Here is a 19,558-nt window from a genome sequence, read left to right as displayed (position 1 = left end):
TGGCCCTCCTCTTCCGGGGGACGGGCATGCGGAACCGGAAGTAGGGGGGGATATGAAAGCGCTTCCGGCAGGCCCGGGTCGCGGCGCGACGGGACAAACTTGCTGATCGAGGTCGGGGTTCCGATTCCAGTCCCGCCAAGGCGGCGACTGCGGTGGGAGGAAGGAGGTGTCTGACGTGCTGGCCCACCTCCGCTATCCCTTGCAGCCTCATCAAAGTTCAAAATGAACTATATGCCCGGCACCGCCAGCCTCATCGAGGACATCGACAGTGAGTAGCTCCTCCTCCCAGCGAAGCCGGGGCAGCCCCTTCTCGGGCGGGCGCCTCTTCTGAGGGAGCTCGTCAAAGGAACTCTGGCCGGGGCTGTGCTCTGCACTGAGTGCCGAGCATCCGCGCTGACAGCCTCCGCCCCTGTTCCGCCCCTTGCTCTCCACGCCAGTCCTCGGGCTGAGGAGCGCACGCTGTGGGATTCATTCTTGTAGCCGAGGCCAGAACTCGAAAATGACCCAGCAGACTTCTCTCGCGTCCACTGTCTCCCGTCTGCGATATTTTGAAGTATCAGTACATACAGGAAGAATTCATCCAAAAAAAAAAAAAAAACCCACGAAAACATTACGACAACAGCAGTTGGATTTAATTAGCAATGAACGTGAGCTTTCTGTTGTGTAACCATTTGCTACTGTCCTTTACTATGAGGGTCATTAGCACTTTCAGGTTATGGTAGTGTGCCAGATGTGGTATTGACTTTTTTAGAAAGACTAAATCACTTCGAACTTTTTTTTTTCTGTTAGAGAATTTCATTTTACTAAGAAGACCCTCACCCGTGTTCCTAGTTACTGTGACTATGCAGGTTAGAGTGAATCTATGGTCATATTCTCATTTTATAGTTATCTGAGATCATTAGTGTAATTTGGACCAAATACTATAATAACAACTACTTTATAAACCTCTGTGTAATCATAAGGAAATAATTGTATTTTAGTGGTTTGAGGACGCCCTTTATACCTCAGAGACCGGAATTATTTGAAGCCCCTACGCAGGGGTCTCACCCCTGGCCAGTCTGGCCTGTTCGGAACCCAGCTGCACAGCTAGAGGTGAGCAGCTAGACCCAACCTTCCAGTCCTTGCCCATTGCTCAAATTAGCGCCTGAGCTCCCCCTCCTGTCAGATCAGCAGTGACTTTACTCTCAGGACTAGGAGCCTACTGTGAACTGCAAGTGGCCGAGCTTTTGGCTGCATGCTCTTCTGAATCATTCCAAAACCATCCCCATATAATCACCTCAGAAAAAATGTCTTCCAGGAAATCAGTCCCTGGTGCCCAAAAAGTTGGAGATCAGTGCCCTAACTCGTCCAACTGTTCCAAGCTCTCAGACCTGTACCTGTTAGATTTCAATGCCCCCCTACACACACATACCTTCTCCTGTCTCCTCAGTCTGTCTGTATTTTCACCCCTCATTTGCATAAGAAGTATTTCTCCTTTTGTATTACTCTTCCTGTTGCTTCTGGAAGCTTCTTCCGTCAGTATCATTCTTTTGTATCTTCTGTCTCTCTCTTCCCCCCACCCATCCCTCCTATATGTTACTACTATCCATCTTAAACACTTTCAGATATGTCTCCCCATTGATGTCCCATCCGTTTATTTCTCAGTTTGTCTCTTTTTGACCATATGATATCTACTGACCACCTTTGGTTGCCCCTGCTGTCTAATATTTGCTGTCAACAACTATTGAAGCCACTTTTTTCAGTCCTCAGTCTGAGACCCTCCTCTGAGACCTTACCTCCACAGCATTGTGATAATATCACCAACTGCTTTCTTGCTTTCTCTAACACTGTTGCTGATTTTCTTATTTTGTGACTCTTAATGTTTCCCAGAACAGGTGGTCTGAGTTGCGTGCTTGGTCTGCTGTTTTTTCTAAATTGCTAGGGAGTCTCCTGCATGGACTTGAGGCTTGTAACTCTTGCTTTTCTGCTAGATGAATCTTCATTGTTTTCTGAGTCCCTGTGAAGTCAAACTGAAATTCACCTTTCCCCAGTACTTTCTTTTGGGTTTTTTTTTGAGACAGGGTCTTACTATGTAGTCCAGGTCAGCCTTGAATTCACTACATAGCCCAGGCTGACCTCAAATTCACAGCCCTGCCTCAGCCTCCCAAGTGCTGGGATTACAAGCATATGCCACCACGGCCAGCTTTCCCCTGATACTTTTCTGACTTTAACTCCTGTTTTTTTCCTTCATACCTGCATCTTTCAGCCGCACATATGGATATATAGTCCTTTTCTTCTGCGTAATTTTCAGATTTCCCTTCCCTTCCCTTTTTCATGGCCAATGGTTATTTACTTTTCAAGGTCCAACTCAGATACCTCTCCAGGTGAATACAGTTTCTTTCTGCTCTCATGTAATTAAGGAATTGCCTATGGAACTTAAATACAGCCCAAGGAAGATAAGTGCCTTCAGGGCAGAAATCACTGCCCTGCTGTTCTGTATCTAGAAAATATTCGTGCATGACATAAAAGAAATGAATGACTGAAAATTTTCTAACTTCTCTAATAAGTAACAGGCTTATTCTTGTCATTCAATGCCATCTCACAGTTCCCTGTTCAGAGAAGATTGCCCTTGCCACCCTCTCTTCTGCTATCCTGCTACCTTTTTATTACTCTATTGTACTAGTAGGTAATTTTCTTTCTTTTTTTTTTTTTTTTTTTGGTAGTGGGGATCAAACTCAGGACCTTTCACTTTCGAGGCAGGCACAGTGCCACTGAGCTAAATCCCCGGCCCGGTAATTTTCTTTTTGTTTTCTCCCACAATGAATATAAATTCATAAGGTTGATCCCTTATGAATTTTCAGACCCCAGAACAGAATATAATTCTGAGTAAATATTGAGCTTCTCCTCTAGAAAATTATCATGTTCTCATTTTAAATGTCTGAGGCATTGTTTTTGTTTTGATCCTGGGGACTGAACTCAAGGACTTGACAAATGCTAGGCAAGGGCTCTAACCCTGAGCTATACCTCCAGGAAGTTTTGTTTGTTGATTTGTTTTTGAGAACAGGGTCTTACTAAATTTAAATTGCCCAGGCCCACCTCCAACTTGCAGTCCTCCTGCCTCAGTTGGGATTACAGGTGTGTTTCACCACGCCTAGTGAAATTATTTTAAATTGAAAGAAAACTAATCCTAGGATTAAGATCATAAAGATCATCTAGACTAAATTTGTCTATTTACAGCCTAGAAACCGACATGTCACTGAGAGGGTTGTGTCAAACGTGCAGGTCGGGTCAGCCCAGCTTTCTGGCCTTTTCTAACCCTGCTGCACAGTTCTCCTCACCACTGCTCTCTAGTCCAGTGCCCAGCCACTGTAGTGCTGCTTCCCTTTTCTGGGTGAGCTCTAGCTTAAATGCATTGCCAGAGGAAGTGGTACAGCTTAAACTATTAATTTTATTTTACTGTTACCTTGTAAACTCATTGAAGCAGACAGGATTCATTTGAAATATCTTTTTTCCTCTCCTCAGAAAAACATTTGGTCCTGCTTCGAGATGGAAGGACACTTATAGGCTTTTTAAGAAGCATTGATCAATTTGGTATGTATTAACTATGGACTTCTCTTTTAATTCTCTAGATAGTAAGAGCCACCCACTGCTTTTTTGTTATTGTTATTTCATATTAAAATTTATCTGCAGCTTTCCTACATGTGCCTGGCATAATGGAACTGTTTTGAGTGAGTAAATCATTGTTTTCTACATCGTGATTGGGTGATTCAAAAGCTTGTGTATTTACAGGCACGTATTTTTAAGCTGGTCTTCACTACAGTGTTTTGGACTGTCTTTTTATTTCCCCCATTAGAGGGAGCCAAGTGGTAGAAAAAAACTCAGTGCACTGCAAAGGCTGCTCCTTTGTATTGGCTTGGGTGCTCCTACTCTTCAAAGCACTACCTGCACTGAAGGTAATCCCTCCCTATCCAGTGAAAAGTGAGCAAAAGGCATTTTCTGAGGCTTTTTATTAATGTTAAACTTGATGTTTTACATATAGGGATACAGCAAACTCTGGAGTCTCCATCTTTGCTTTGCAGTCTGCATTTTTCTAAAGTTAAGACATCTGTGTTTCTTTCTGTTTTAAGAACTCAGTTCACATCTACATTGTTAGATACCTGTTAGATCGCTAGTTTTAAGCATGAGAAAAAAACCCAACATAATTGATACACACGAATTATAGAAGATATAAATAGCTGGGACTGGTAGTGTGTACCAGTAGTCCCAGCTACTCAGGAGGCTGAGGCAGGAGAGTCACTTGAGTTGAGGAGTTCAAGGCCAGCCTGGGCAACACAGCTAAACCTCTTCTCAAAAAAAGAAACAAAAAAAATACGACATACATTTCTGATTTACTTCAAATAATACAATTACTAATTGGAAGAAGAAAAATAATTATTCTTAACAGATTAGGGTTCTAAATCTCAAATCTATCAGAGTACTTTAAAGGTAAAGGAGTGAATATTGAGTTTCAGATACCAGGTATGTTTATCTGATAGGTGAGAAAAAGGTCTTTCCTGCATCGTAATCCATGGATACTTAACACTAAGTTAAATGAATCCTGAGTACAGAAACAGAGTTAAATCTCCAGAAAGTCATACACATGCCATGCAATGAAGAAAAGTCGGCTCTTTCAAAACACCAGTTTAATTTCTGTGCTTGTTTAGGCTCAGGTTTTCTAAATTCCTGTTCATACATGAGTTGTTGTAGACATGTTGGTGTAGGCAATTAATCAAGAAAGGAACTTATTTCTGCTATCATTCATGACTTAGTGCAACCTTATCCCAAGTACTATCAATTTGTGGGTTTTTGAAAGATTTCCTAAACGGTGTGTCTTACTCAGTGAAACAGAAGATTATTTGAAATTTCTGTTTTTCCCCAAATGAGAAAGTTTGCAGATTTTGTTTAGCTAAGTCTTTTCTTCTCAAAATGGTATAACTGAATAATTTATGGACCTTTCCTCAATAATAGGAACTAAATATCTTTGTTTCTTCCCTGTGCACTTATAGCTAACTTAGTGCTACATCAGACTGTGGAGCGTATTCATGTGGGGAAAAAATACGGTGATATTCCTCGAGGGATTTTTGTGGTCAGAGGAGAAAATGTGGTCCTACTAGGAGAAATAGTAAGTGAAAACTGTTAAGCTGCTATGGATCTTGCTATTCATGCTAGTTAGGTTTCTTTCTGTCTGTTCAAGAGGAAAAAAAATAATTTCCATATTTTACCCAGCTCCTGACAGTCACCTACAAAGTTAGGAAAGCTACAGTTATCAAAGGGAAGCTACTAAGAATAATTAACTCTGTTCCAGTGCCTTTGGCATTTTAAAGATTTTTATCCTGTTGGCAAAATATTGATTTTACCCAATATAAAAAAATACAAGCTGGGAGATGGGCCTTGTGGCGCATGCCTGTGATCCCAGCATTCAGGAGGCTGAGGCAGGAGGATCGCCATGAGTTTGAGGCCAGCCTGTGCTACATAGTGAATTTAAGACCTGCCCAGAATACACAGACCCTGTCTCAAAAAAACAAAACAATAACAATAACAAAAATTCTTTTACATAAATGTGCTCATTAATACAGGATTTCTGTTATCTCTAGTAGCAGAAAACTGAAGAAGCTTTACATGTGTTGAAGAAGCTTTATGTATGTTATAAAAGTATGGTTTACATACATTGGAATATCTTGCAACTGTTTAAATAAATTGGTTACAGGTAGTTCATGACATAAAGTCAGCTGCATTTGAGAGAAAGACACATTGCATACCCAGTGTATTATTCATATTTTAAAGAGAGCAAGGGGAAGGAGTGGCTAGAGGCAAAGCCCCTCTATGACCTAGCCTGGGAATGGATGTCAGCTTTGCACAGATCCTTGGCTCGCAGCCAGGAGGCAGGGCTCTGTGGCTCTGACCCCTCCTGTAGCATTGTCATTTGGGCCTGTGGTGTGTGCACATGGATACAAACTAGCACCTTGTTTACACTTGTAACCAAGCCCTACTGCTTCTGGTTAATGGGTTTGCCATGAAAATCAACATCAAAATCCCTTCAAAAATAATGGAAATTAAGGGCTGGGGTTGGGGCTGTATCTCAGTGAAGAGTAGCAGTGCAGCATGTTTGAGACCCTGGGTTCCATCCCTAGCACCACAGAGATGAAAGGGAGGCAGAAAGAGAGGAGGACTGGTAACCAGCTGCTCTATTTTTCTTTTCTTTACCCAGAACTTTGGCATTTGCTTTTTTTTTTTTTACGTTTTTGATAACATTTCCCAATATCTAGCCACACCTTAATTCAGTTTACAGAAGTCTTTTGAATAGAATAGTTTGATTTGTAGCTATTTTCAATGTCATTTTGTAGTAGTTTAGTTCAGTGTATGTGCTGCCAAAGTGAGTACATGTAGTTTAGTTATTATGAGTAGACAGAACTAGCCCACTTGGGCTAAGAGCTCATGCAAGAAGCTGAGCCAGACTTAGAGATCCAAAGGTAAATAGAACAAGGATGAAAACTACAATAAAAAGAAATATACCCTAAAATGTACCAATAAAATTCATGAAAAGCTCATTGGCACCTCGCCTGCCTCAAAAGCCCAAGGTTCTGAGTTCAATCCCCAGTACTGGAAAAAAGAAGAAAAAGGAATATAGGATGCCAGTGCATGGTGGTGCAGAGGTACAGTCTCAGCACTCAGGAGGCCAAGTCACAAGGATCTCCACAGGTTGGAGGCCAACCTGGGCTACTAATGAGTTGAGGGTTCAAGCCCAGCCTAAACTACATAGCAAGACCCTGTCTGAAGGGCTGGGGATTTAGCTCAGTGGTTTCGCTGCCTGCTGTGCAAGCACAAGGACCCAAGTTCAATCCCTGGTACCAAAAAAAAAAGCAAAAGACCCTGTCTGAAGAAAACAAAACAAAACGAAAGGAGATAAGGACCTTTACTCCCAAGAAGAAGATGTACTAAGGGCCGGGGATTTAGCTCAGTGGTTCCGGCACCTGCCTCGAAAGCGCAAGGTCCCAAGTTCAATCCCCAGTACCAAAAAAAAAAAAAAGATGTACTAAATTAGCTGACATTTCCTCCCTAATCTCCTGGCTGGATTTGGAAAAACTGAGGAATGCAGAATTGACCAATTTCCTTTGAACTCAGTTTCCTGTGAACCAGCTAAATAATTAATTTCCTTTAAACCCCAAAGCCAAGGGAACCTGATGGCTCACACCCTGATACCTCACTCCTATAATCCCAGCACTCAGGAGGCTGAGGCAGGAGGATTGCAGCAAGTCTGAGGCCAGCCTGGGCTACATAGTGAGTTCAAGGCCACCTGTTTAAAACAAACCTCATATATAAGGCCAAAACAAAGAAGGTACATCAGAATTCTTTCCCCTCTCAAGTATCCACCAAGAATTTTTTCTTCTTATTATTTCCAATAGACACTCCTAAATTCCTCAAAATTTTGTCCTCAAAATTTATTCTTCAATTTTGGGAGACAACTCAGATTTATACAAAATGAACTTTCAATTTGAGGCCTGGAGGAGATAACCTGGTGAAGGTCGGGTTGGTGCAGAAACCCTATATTGGAAACAAATCAGCTAGAAGTGACTGGTACACTAGTCACTACTGTGTCAGCACTGTCCAAGTGCTGCAGGGACAAGCCTAAAATGCTGTTTTCTCATTTAGAAAATATATTTTACTTGGTACATTTGGTTCAGTTTATCATTTTTAACATTTGTTTAAGCAGCAGAAATTGCCATTTTATATAAAGGTTGAAGTAAAGCACCTGGTACCCCAAGGATGGCAGGGTACTCTGCCTCTGTGTTAGAGGAGCTCCCCAACCTGTGGGTGCTGGGAATTTGGGGGGTTTTGATTGCTTTTCTGTGTTCAGTTTCTAGAGAGAACACACTCCTTTGCTGTCAAGGGAAAGACTTCAGCATTTACACGTATGTGTATCAGCTTTGTAGTGGTGAATAGTTACCTTGCTCGAAGGGCTGTCCGTGCTGGGCATGTATGTCTGTGCCAAGAGGAAGGGAAGAAAACCTATTTTTTCTTGTGCCGCCGATTTAGCTGAGTGGCACTATGCTTGCCTCAAAAGTGCAAGGTCCTGAGTTCGATCCCCGGTACTGAAAAAAAAATAAAAACCTGTTTGTTCTTAAAGATTCATTATTTCCTGGAGGTTCCTTATGTGGAATTTTTTTGTTGTTAATGTGTTTGGATAGCGGTTTTACAGTAGTACCACTGGAGAAACAGGTCAGGAATGCTTACGCAGTTATGTGGGTCAGAAGTCAGCATGAAGAAACTATGTACTGACGCCAAGGAAACTCGCCAGGAGTGGTTCACATTTCCTAAACATTGCCTGGCCTGACAGGCCCCTGGATTCCACCTCAAGGATGTGATGCATGCGGCCTGAAGTAATAAACCCAAGGTCTCGGGGCAGCGTGCATAGCTCAGCGGGTGACACATTACAAGGCCCCAAGACAGTGAGTACACTAAGAAGAGGACACTGTCTTTCCCCCAGCCGATAGCCCCAGGGTGGGGAGGTTTAAGTGATGGTATAATTTTGCTGACTGCTGTTAACTTTTGACCGAGGTCAAGGGTGGCCTAAGTCATTTGTGTGACTCCTTATAGTGCCTGGTGAGAGGGCCCCTGGTAAGGCCTGTAAACCTTGGCAGCATGTTACAGTTAGTGTCCAGGCTGAAACATCTGCAGAGTTTGTGGATGTGTCAGTGCTGACCCACACCTCCATAAAGTCACAAAGGAAGGTAAGAAACAGGAGTACTTTGTCTGGATAGGCTGTCCATGGTACAAAAGAGTAGAAAACACAGAATGATACTGTAATTTTATCTGTTTGTGTTTTGAAACAGGGTCTCACTATGTAGCTCAGGCTGGCCTCATACTTGCGATGAGATCCTCCTGTCTCAGTCTCCTGAGAGCGGGGATTATAGGCATGCACCACCATGCCCAGATTGATGGTTTTCTTTTATTTTGTTTTTTGTTTTTTGAGGCAGGGTCTTGCTTTGTAGTTCAGGCTGGCCCTGAACTCACTATGTAGCCCAGGCTAGCCTTGAACTCAAGGTGATCCTCCTGCCTCTGCCTCCTGAGTGCTGGGATTACAGGCATGCTGCACCACATCCAGCCTGATGAAGTTTTCTGTAGATTTGTTTCCATAAAAGGGAGAAGAATCTTGTTATAATTTAGGTGCTCATAATTAGTCCAATAGAGAAACAGTTTATTGCCATTAGAAATGGGTTGAATCCATGTTCTCTACCTCCTTACTGAGCATCACCTCTCAGAAATTAAAGTGACTGCCAGGGATTTAGCTCAGTGGTCCTGCCGCCACCACCTGCCTTGCAAGCACACAGTCCCAAGTTTGATCCCCAGTACCAAAAGAAATTAAGCTGACTTTCAAAATATAAAAACTTACCAGTAATTTTCTTGGATTTTGTACTATTAGGAAGATAGCTCCCTGTAAGCAGCCCTAATAATTTTATTTTAAAGAAAAATTGGGCCAGGGATTTAGCACAGTGCCACTGAGCCTGCCTCAGAAGTGCAAGGTCCTGAGTTTGATCTCCAGTACTGGGAAAAAAAAAGAAAAGTTAATCCTTGACTAAAGTCACTCCTAATTACTGCAGTATTTTGGCTAAGCCAAAGGTTTTACTGATGTGCACACTGATGCTGGTCCCAGTGACCATATTTGGAGCACGTGTTCTGTCATGGTGTTGCTGGCCATGCCTTTGAAAATGTGCTTGTCTCTGGGCAGGGTATTTCCCAGCTCTGATGCAGGACCCCATGTGCCTTTGGATCTGTAAGATTTGCTTTTCTTGGGCTTCAGGTGAAGGGTTTCAGAGCTGCCTGTTTTGCAGGACTTGGAGAAGGAGAGCGACACGCCCCTCCAGCAAGTGTCCATTGAGGAGATCCTGGAAGAGCAGAGGGTGGAGCAGCAGACCAAGCTGGAAGCAGAGAAGCTGAAAGTCCAGGCCTTGAAGGATCGGGGTCTTTCCATTCCTCGAGCAGATACTCTTGATGAGTATTAGGGCTTGGAGAGTTAGGGCTGTCTCTGAAAGAAGATGACATCCTGGTCACTTCCACATTTGGCCAGAGAATTAGTTTGGTCATTTTTATTTTTTTTATTTATTCTTTTTTTTGGTACCGGGGATCAAACTCGAGTCCTTGCGCTTGCAAGGCAGGCGGCAGAACCACTGAGCTAAATCCCCGACCCGGTCATTTTTATTTTTAATTCTTTCACATATGCAACATGAAGATATCATATGGAATTCTGTTTTGTGGTTTGAAATAGCAAAAACATTGTTCAAAGGAAAAAAAAAGTGGCATGGACTCCATGCTCACTGTGGAGCCAGCACCTGCGTCTTTGTATTGTTTTTCTTATTCCCAATTAGAAGTTACAAAGGACATTCTTCATTTTCTTGTAAATAAAATATGAACCTCAAAACTATCATGTTATTTCCCAAGTTGGAGTTGCCGTCAGTGACCAGACAGAAGTGCTTGTCCACCCCCAGGGGTCGCAGTTCCAAGTAGCCAGTTATTTCTGGAGGAGTATTTTCACCCCACTTAATTTGGGGGTCCTTCTCCCCTTTCATGTTTGTATGTCAAACCATCAGTCTTCAGAAGGGAGCTTTCAATTAGGTTTCCCACAGCTAATAACAACAGACACCTCATGGTTGAGAAACAGCATCATACCTGCCTCATTCCCAGCTATTCCAAGTTCCTGTGAAACTTAACAGTTTCCTAAAGTGGCTTATTCTCTGATCCTTATACTGATTTGGTTGTTTCCTAGCCCTTGCATTGGTTTTTTTTTTTTTTTGGAGACAGCATCTCGCTATGTTCAAGCTGGCCATGAACTCATTACGTAGTCCAGGCTGGCCTTAAACTTGTGGCAGTTCTCTTGCCTCAGCCTCCTTCAAGTGCTGGAACTACAGCGTGTGCCACCTCACCTGGCCTGCATTGGGTCTTGAGCCTCTTGTGCTGTGGTTTTTTTAAAAAAGTGTTTTAGAGACAGCCCAGAATGATACTACTTTGTTGGTATGGAGTAACAACTGTATGGTAAGTATATCAGGCTACTTTTTTTTTTTCAAGACTGCTTTTTAAAGCAGTGCAGTTTAGCCAGGCAACAGTGGTGCATACCTGTAATCCAGCTGCTTGGGAGACTGAAGCAGAAAGATGGAAAGTTCAAGGCCAGCCTGGGGAAACCAGTAAGACCCTGTCTCAAAAAGTAAAAGAAGATCTGGGATGTAGCACGGTGGTAGAGCTCCCCTAGGTTTGATCTCCAGTACCAGCAAAAGATAGATGATCATCTGATTGATAGAGGAGGGGAGAGAGAGCAAGAGAAGACAGTTTAGTAGTGCACTGAACAAGGAGTAAGGTGACTCCTCAGTTGGTTCCTGGCACATTGCTCTCTGGTCCTCAGTGATTTTTTTATTTCAGTAATTTTTTTATTCTCAATAACTTTTGGGAAGAGGGTGGTATTGAGACAGGGTCTCATTACCCTCTCCCTGAAATAAGACCCAGCTGGAAAAAAGCCTTGAAAACTAGAGATCAAAAATGCCAGCCCCAGAGCCAGGCATGGTGGCCAATGCCTGTTATCCCAGCCATCAGGAAGCTGAGGCAGGAGGATCGCTGCCAGTTCAAGGCCACCCTGAACTAAATAGACTATGTCAAAAAATGACAGCCCCGATCAGGCTATCCTTGCCTTACCCCCGCCATCATCATTCTTGCTTGTTGGCTGCTCTATAAGCAGGTAAGGCAAAGAAAAGGTGATCAGGGCTGGCACTTTTTAAAATTAAGTTTATTGGTACATTTTTAGGTATACAATATGACATCATTGGGAATTTATACTTTTACATGATATATCTTGGTGGCTTTTTTTTTTTTTTTTTTGGTACCAGGGATCAAACTTGGGTCCTCATGCTTGTGAAGCGGGCAATGGAACCACTGAGCTAAATCCCTGGCCCTTTATTGGCATTTTTAATCTCTAGTTTTCATGGCTGATTATCTTCCAGCTAGGTCTTACTTTCAGGGAAACAGTATTTAGTCCAAGCTGACCTCAAACGTGCAACCGTCCTGCCTCAGCCTCTCAGACTGCTGGTTCTACAGGCATGTGCCACCATGCCCAGCTCCTGTTCTCAGGAATTTTAACTAGCTTTTCTAGGTATTTTCTTTTTATAATCTGCTGTGCAAAGATATCCTTTTCATAAAATTTATGTCTAGTTTGTATGTGGGTAAATTATTTTATACTTTAGTATCAAATGTACTTAACAGTTTATGAGCTATAGTGTGTTGTTTGTTGTTACATTTTTTTGTTGTTGTTACTAGGGATCAAATTCGGGTCCTTGTGCTTGCAAGGCAGGCAGTGGAACCACTGAGCTAAATCCCTAGCCCTTGTTTTGTTTTTTGAGACAGTTTCACTATGTATTTCAGGCTGGCCTTGAACTCACTATGTAGCCTAAGCTGGCCTCAAATTCATGGTGCTCTTCCTGCTTCAGCCTCCTGAGTCCTGGGATCACAGGCATGCACCACCACACTCAGCTTTAGCTGTCTTTTAGATATCCATACAGCCAGGTGTGGTGGTACACTCAGGAGGCTGAGGCAGGAGAATCACTGTGAGTTCAAGGCCAACTCATAGCAAGATCCTGTCTTAAAAAAACAAAAATAAATACTCATCGAGCAATTCCAAATGTAATAACATGAGTTATGAGAGAGAAGGATGTTAAAGTTAAATCTGTTAACTTCCCAGCATTCCACAGCAATGTTTCCATTTTTGTGCATAATGTGTTGCTGTAGACCTGCATCATGTAGCTGCCAAAATTAAGACCTAAAGCCCTGAACTGCCTTGACAACTGCTCCCTTCCTCTCTGTCCTGGGTGCTGGGCACAGTGCCTCCCCTTTGGCTCCGCCAGCCTAGCCTTGGCAGATCCTGGAATCTGGTGCTTTTTCCCAGACCACAACTACTGGTACTATCTTCTCTTACTGGACCTCAGGATCAATCCCACTTCATAATGAAAGATTCTTCCAACCAGGGCTCCCACCAAATAGCCTTCAAAGGAGAAAATCTAGCAAGGTGAATGGGGAAAAAGATATATTATGTACAGTACAGGTACAAATTCCCTATGATGAATGTGAGCACTATGTGTAAAAAGTATGTACTAATAAAAAAATGTTTTTTAAAAAATCTACTAGAGCCCCTTACGGCCCTGTATTCTGAAATAACTGAGCACAGCAGCATCTGGCTTCAACTATTCTTTTCCCACTCCCTTGACCTTGGCTTAAGTGCTTATTCTCAGTTGTCTAAGCTGTGGTATCTCCTCCCCTCCCTTCCCCCCATCCCTGATAACTCCCAAGGGCCTTGGACCGTGGAGCCAGATCTGCTCAGATGGCCATTGTAAAAGGTGCTAGGGAGCTGCTCCATCAGGGCGCGTCCCGGAGTCTGTCCAGGCAAGAAGGTGGCAGCCCAGAAGACTGCCATGCCTACAGTGGCCAGTCCCCTACTTCCCAAAGTGATACTATATATGGAAACCGTGCCTGTGTATCTGTGGGGCGTGTTCTCGCCTTGGAGAAGGTGCCTTCACAGTGAGCTCCACACAGCTCCTTTCACATTTAGAAGCCAGAATTCCCAGTGATGTGCAAATGATGCTGGTTAATGCTTTAATCCTACACCAACTCTCCAGTTCTAGGCTTGAGAAAAACTAAAACCAATCTACTTGTAATCAAGGAAAGTGGACCAAGAGAGCCTAGTCTGAGCTGTTGCCATGGAATGACTGTGACCTGACAGGAATGTCACCTGAGACACAAGCTCACATACATATGTGCAGCAGCAGTGCAGCCAACTCCTGAACATTACACCCAGCCGGTTCTTGTTAAATCTGGGAGAGGGAAGGTTTTTACCAATGAAGTTGAACACAATCAACCTAGTTTAAACCCAGTTGCGGCTACTGGGTCAGGAAATGAACTTAGTGGTTTGTAACCAGAATTTCTTTTTAATTGGAAGAAGATACAGAATAGAGTGTATCATATATAATAGAGTTAGGTTGTGTGTGAAGTGTTATATGCATCTATGCAGGTATTGGCAATGTAAAATACATTTGTTACTGTGGGTGCCTGTCAGAAACTTGAAAAACATGAGCTTAATTTGTGGTAAATATTTGTTTATTGTAACTAGGAAAGTAAAAAGTACATTTCTTTTTTTATTAGTCCATGTTTTCAGTACATAATGTTTGCATTCCTTGTGTGGGGTTGGTGTATGTACAGAACACATTCTTAGTTTTCTTTTCATTCCCTGTCCCTCCCCTGCCTACCCTCCCCACCAATCTCTCTCTCTTTTTTTTTTTTTTTGGTACCAGGGATTGAACTCGGGTCCTTGAGCTTGTGGGGCAGGCAGCGGAACCACAGCTAAATTCCTAGCCGCCCCCCCCCCCATCTCTCTCCTTTTTTTTTTTTTTGGTACCGGGGATCCAACTCGGGTCCTTGCGCTTGCTTGCGCAGGCTGCGAAACCACTGAGCTAAATCCCTGCCCCGTCCCGCCCCAGTCTCTTGATCCACTTCCCATCTGAAAAAGCTCTTATCTCCCTACTTTCTATTATCTATCTTTTATTTTGCTCTTTATACTTTGGGTTTCTCATGAAAGAGAAACCATGTGATATTTAAGCGTATGTGTCTGATTTATTTCGCGTAACATTATGGTCCCATGGTAATTTTTATAGCTTTCCTTTCAACCCCTGAAACCTCTGCACTGGATGAGGATGAATTTGCCTTTCTCTGTGCTTAGAATATGCTTCCCCAGATAACTGCATGGATCTTTTACTCACTGCAGATCTCTGCTCCAATTTCACCTTTGGATCACCTCTTTAAAATAGCACCTGGGGAGGGCGGGGATTTAGCTCAGTGGTTTCACCACCTGCTGCGCAAGCGCAAGGACCCGAGCTTGATCCCGGGTACCAGAAAAAAAAAATTAGCACCTGGGGCTGGTGGTGTGGATCAGGGGTACAGTGCTTGCCTGGTATGCATAAGGCCCTGGTTCCACCCAACACCTGCCCCATCTATTTCCTTTCCAGCTTTATTTTTTACCATGGCTACCATCACCGTCCCACTTAAATTTCACTGGTTTACTGCCTGTTCCCCTCTCATCTAAAACATAAACCTCTAGGTATGTGTCTTGGTCTTGCATCCTCAACATCTGAAGCAGTACTGGCAAATCTGTGGCACACATGCCAAGTGGGCATGCAGAGCCCTCTCTGCTGGCACTCAAGCCAAGCCTCCACAGCATCGTCCCAGCAGCTAAGCAACGGATTTCAGCACACGTAGTGTTGGCACTTTACAATAAGTAGGTGGGTTTTGGGTTCCAGTCTGGGCACTTGGTCTCTAGAAGGTTCCCCATCACTGATCTTTAAACTGTGTGTGGTGATACACACCTATAGTCCAAGCGATCTGTAGAGAAGTTGAGGCAGGAAGATTGCTTGAGCCTAGGAGTTTAAGACTAATTTAACTAACACTCAAACTTTGTATAAAAATAATTTGTGTGTGTATGCATATGCATGTGTGTATTATTGGAGATTGAATCCAAGGCATTTACACTAAACTAAATCCTACTCCCTTTTGTATTTTGAGGAGGATCTCAATAATTACCCAGGCTAGGCTAGAACTTGTGATCCTCCTGCCTCAGCTTCTCAGAGTGGTGGGATTACAGGCCCAAATAATGCCGGCAGGGTAAAAATTTCTATTCCTAGTTTATCACTGAAGGAACTAGAAAGCCAACCCACCAACCCTAGGAAATGCGGCACATCTGTGCTCTGGACCAGATCCCCAGCTCTGCCAGGGCCCCTGGAACAGAGTAAACCAGGTGTCCTCTCTGCCATCTCTGCTCACCACCCTGCCTCTCTTCTTCCCCTCTCAGCCCACAGTTCTCTTTCTCTAGCCATTCTCATTCCTCTGGGACCCCTAATTCCATCTGCATATAAGTGGTTGTTGCCACATAGACTCGGGAAAATGGCCTCAAGCAGTCTTCCTGTGGGACTTGGGATGAAGGGAAATGTCCAGGCCCTGGTCACCGGTCATCAGGCTGAGTACAAGGGGCTGGGCTCAACCCTGGGCCCATCTCCAAGCCAGGCCCCCGGGTGTCCTGGGAAGCCACACCCAGGGTTTTTTGTTTCTGCTTTTTATTTTTTTTCAGCCTTTTTTTATTTTTTATTTCAGCCTGGACTGCATAGTCAATAGTTCAAAAAGCCAGACTGAACTCACACTGCAAAGGGAGACCCTGTCTCAAAAAAAAAAAAAAAAAAAAAGACCAAACACTTTATAACTATGTTCCTATCAAAATTCCTAGGCAAGGAAATCTAAAGTCTGGCTTACCTGCTTGAAAAATCATGCTAGGGCTTATTTTCTAATTAGGTCTTTTTTACTTTTGCAGAGGTTCACAGATAGTAAGAGTTTGCCTTAAGTCTCAGAAAAGACTAGACTTGGGCTTTTTTAAAATGCTAGAACTGTTGAGACTTTGGGGAGGGGATTACGGCATTTCTGGTTGTATGCAGGAGAGTTGTATTTGGTCCACATTATAAACTTGCATTTGTTTTTTTTGGAGATAAAATGTCATTCAAGATGCATTTTGGAGTAAAGTTGTAGATTGTGACCATTAATTCTGATATGTCAGCTTCATTGGATTAAAAAATATGCAGCAGATTAGTCAAGCATGCCCTGAATGTATCCAGGAAGACCATGAAAGTGTGACCTCGCTATTATATATGGTTCCTCATCCATTCTCTCAGTGCCATTCCCCTGCTCTGCTTCCCGGCCACCATGGACTAAGTAGCTTTCTTCCACTATGTCCTTCCACCATGCTGTTTCTGCCTTGGAGCCAGCAGACTTTGGACTAAACCAACTAAAAACTGCAAGCTAAATAAATCTCTCCCCATTTAAATTTCCATCCCAGTGATGGGAAAGCTGACAATTCACTATCTCAACATGAAAACAACAATAACAACAAAAACAAAACATAAAAGAGTACTAGAGATATAGCTTAGTGCAAAGGCCCTGTGTTCAATCTCCAACATGGCAAAAGGAAAAAACATATCCCTGTGTTGCAGGTAAGAAATTGAGGTCTGGCATGGTGGCTCCTGCCTGTAATCTCAGCACTCTGGAGGCTGAGGCAGGATAAGTGCAATGAGTTCAAGGCCAGTCTGGGCTGCGTAGTGAGTTCAAGGCCAACCTGAACTACATACCAAGACCCTATCTTTAAAAAAAAAAAAAAAAAAGTACAGCACGCTGCCTGGCTCAAAAGCACAGGGTCCCGGGTTCAATCCTCAGTACCCCCCCCACCCCAAAAAATACAGCTGGGCATGGTGGTGCACACCTGTAGTCCCAGAGGAGGCTGAGGCAGGAGGATTGCCATGAGGTTCGAGGCCAGCCTGGGCTACGTAGTGAGTTCATGGCCAGCCTAAATTACAGTGTAAGACCTTGCCTCAAGAAAAAAAAAAATACACATGACAATCACGTAAACAGTGGGACCAACTTTGGTCTAAACATAAAACCTGCACTTTCTGAACACAACCAGGTCAGTAACCCAAGAAGTAGGCACTATTGCTCCCCAGCCTCTGCCCCGCTGCCCCTCCCACCATGTCCTCTGCCTCTCTCTCCCACTACACCCTACAAACACTCCACTACACGCACAGCCATCCTGAACAACAGAAGTGCTTCAGGACAGCCAGCTCTCAAGCCTCAATTCTCCATGGAGTCACCCATGTTCTCTACCCAGCATACCCTCACCACACCCTCTGTCCAAAGCTTCCCAGAGAAGCACCCCTTCCTCCTTCCAATTGTGCTCCTCTCCCCTGGAATCAGCATTCCAGTCTCTGTACTTCCAAATGGCTCATCTGCTCTCCACTGTCCGTGCTAGGTCATATGGCCCCATCCCTAGGGTCATAACTGTGGAGTTACATAGAAGATATTCAATGTGGGATCATTGCTTAAATGAAGAATCCCTTTCCTTCCTCCCCTGACCATGGGCCCGTGGTTCCCAGCCCTGCACACTGGCTAAGGCAGGTGGTCTCTGGCTGTCCTGCTGACCTGCTATGTTCATCCCATTTCCTTCCCTGGGGCCTCCTCCCTTATCAGAAACCAGAGCTGAACAGGGATGATTTCCAGAAGCAGAGGAAATGCCCTGATATCTCTGTCACCTTCGTGCTCAGAGGGACAGCAAGAGTTAACTAGTCATTCAGCCTGGAGATCTGGCACTGGAGGAGGTCACCCGCCTGCCCACTTGGAGTCAATGGCAGCCTCTGACATCAGCAGCAGCCATATGCCTCAGTGCTCCGGCTGCCTGCACCACCTCCCCCTCCTAGGGGCCCTCACTCCCCACAGGATGCCAGCAGCACAGCCTTGAGCATTATCTGCGAGGCCTGTCCCATAATAACCACTGCCCTTCCCAGCGCCTCCCCTGGAAAGACACATGTGCACAAGGCTGCACGTGTGCTGGGAACCTGCTGCACAAGACCAAACGCAGGCACTTGTCTTTCTGGAGTCTTCTAGGGCTGGGACAGGGCTTATGGCCAGGTTCCTAAATCAAAAGACAAGCTGGTGCCGTTTCCCTAATTGGTCGCTCAATGGAGAAGGAGGGAGTCCAGTCTGTGTCCCCCTGCAGCTGAGTGCTGAGTTGAAGCTGGGTTTGAGAGCTGAATTGGACATGGCATTCACCTAACACGTGCAAATCAGGATTTAGGGGTAGCACCTGCTGTGGTGCTGGGAGGAAGAGTACCTCTCAAAGGCACAAGCCACTCTGCCAGGTTGGGGTGGTCACAGGAAGCTTTGCAGAGGAGGCAGCTGGAGGGAGCCTTGAGGACTGGCCAGTGCATCCAGCAGCTGCTGCTCACAGAACCCCTACTGCTTTACCAGGGGTGAAATGGGGCTGTGGGACTCACCTGGCCTGTAGGGCTCCAACACAGCCTGGTTCTGCCAGACCCTGCCCTTTCATGCCATCTCCAGCTAGGGAGACAGCAAGAGTGCATTCACTGTGGTCCTGGCCTCCCCCACCTCCCAGCAGCAGTGAAGGACACAGGCTGCTCTCGCACAGGAGGCAAGGCCTGGGCCAGGGGCAGAGCTAGAGTGAGTCTTTCCACTCTAAGAATTCTTGACAGGTGAATCTGGCTTTACATCAGCCTCAAGGCCACCAGAGCATATTGGCAATGAAAAGGATTAACACTCTTTTTAAAAAAAATTTTTTTTTCTTTTGGTACCGGAGATCAAAGGATTAACACTCTTAACAAAGGAACTCTAGATAAAGGCATTTGATCTCCATAGGCAATCTAAAACAGCAACAAACCTGATGTGAAAAGTCCAGAGTCCAGATTCACCTTCTCTAAAAGATATGTATAGACCTGTGTATCTCCTTTTCTAAAGCTAATGGCCGGAAGTATTGGTGTTGTCAAAGTTACAGCTGTAAACATATAACTTTGAACTCAGTGCATGTGCTTCTGGGCAATCTGTAAGGTGCTAAATGATCCAGGAAAAGACATTCTTTAGACAATCACATGTATTGAGTAGACCCTTCTTCCATATCCTCAAACACATAAAA

At 44.2% G+C, this 19,558-nt stretch overlaps 1 protein-coding gene across 3 annotated transcripts; it reads left to right on the top strand.

The window, feature by feature from the left end:
- Window positions 1–41: 41 nt before the first annotated feature.
- Lsm1 (LSM1 homolog, mRNA degradation associated) lies at window positions 42–10,438 on the top strand. 3 transcript variants are annotated; one of them, XM_021236812.2, is made up of 5 exons: window positions 42–268; window positions 2,703–2,771; window positions 3,502–3,570; window positions 5,025–5,140; window positions 9,849–10,438. In XM_021236812.2, exons 1-5 carry the CDS (start codon window positions 223–225, stop codon window positions 10,017–10,019), a joined length of 471 nt encoding a protein of 156 aa, XP_021092471.1. In that variant the 5' UTR covers window positions 42–222; the 3' UTR covers window positions 10,020–10,438. The 3 variants fall into 3 exon arrangements, with proteins under 3 accessions (XP_021092471.1, XP_004855424.2, XP_004855425.1); XM_004855367.4 differs by lacking the exon at window positions 2,703–2,771 and having other exon boundaries at window positions 48–647; XM_004855368.4 differs by lacking the exon at window positions 2,703–2,771 and having other exon boundaries at window positions 53–268.
- The last annotated feature ends 9,120 nt before the right edge of the window (window positions 10,439–19,558 follow it).

This window comes from Heterocephalus glaber, unplaced genomic scaffold (genome assembly GCF_053883595.1).
Source record: "Heterocephalus glaber isolate CG9 unplaced genomic scaffold, H.glaber_assembly_v1.0 deba00001461, whole genome shotgun sequence".
In the NCBI taxonomy this organism is placed as follows: domain Eukaryota; kingdom Metazoa; phylum Chordata; class Mammalia; order Rodentia; family Bathyergidae; genus Heterocephalus; species Heterocephalus glaber.
This window is presented reverse-complemented; position numbering and strand designations above follow the sequence as displayed.

Excerpts from the sequence above, each read along its gene's own strand:
- Lsm1 (XM_004855367.4), top strand. The coding sequence starts at position 500 with ATGACCCAGCAGACTTCTCTCGCGTCCACTGTCTCCCGTCTGCGATAT. Across the intron at positions 648-3,501 it reads GGATTTAATTAGCAATGAAC|AAAAACATTTGGTCCTGCTT; the intron begins GTGAGCTTTCTG and ends TCCTCTCCTCAG. Across the intron at positions 5,141-9,848 it reads TGGTCCTACTAGGAGAAATA|GACTTGGAGAAGGAGAGCGA; the intron begins GTAAGTGAAAAC and ends CCTGTTTTGCAG.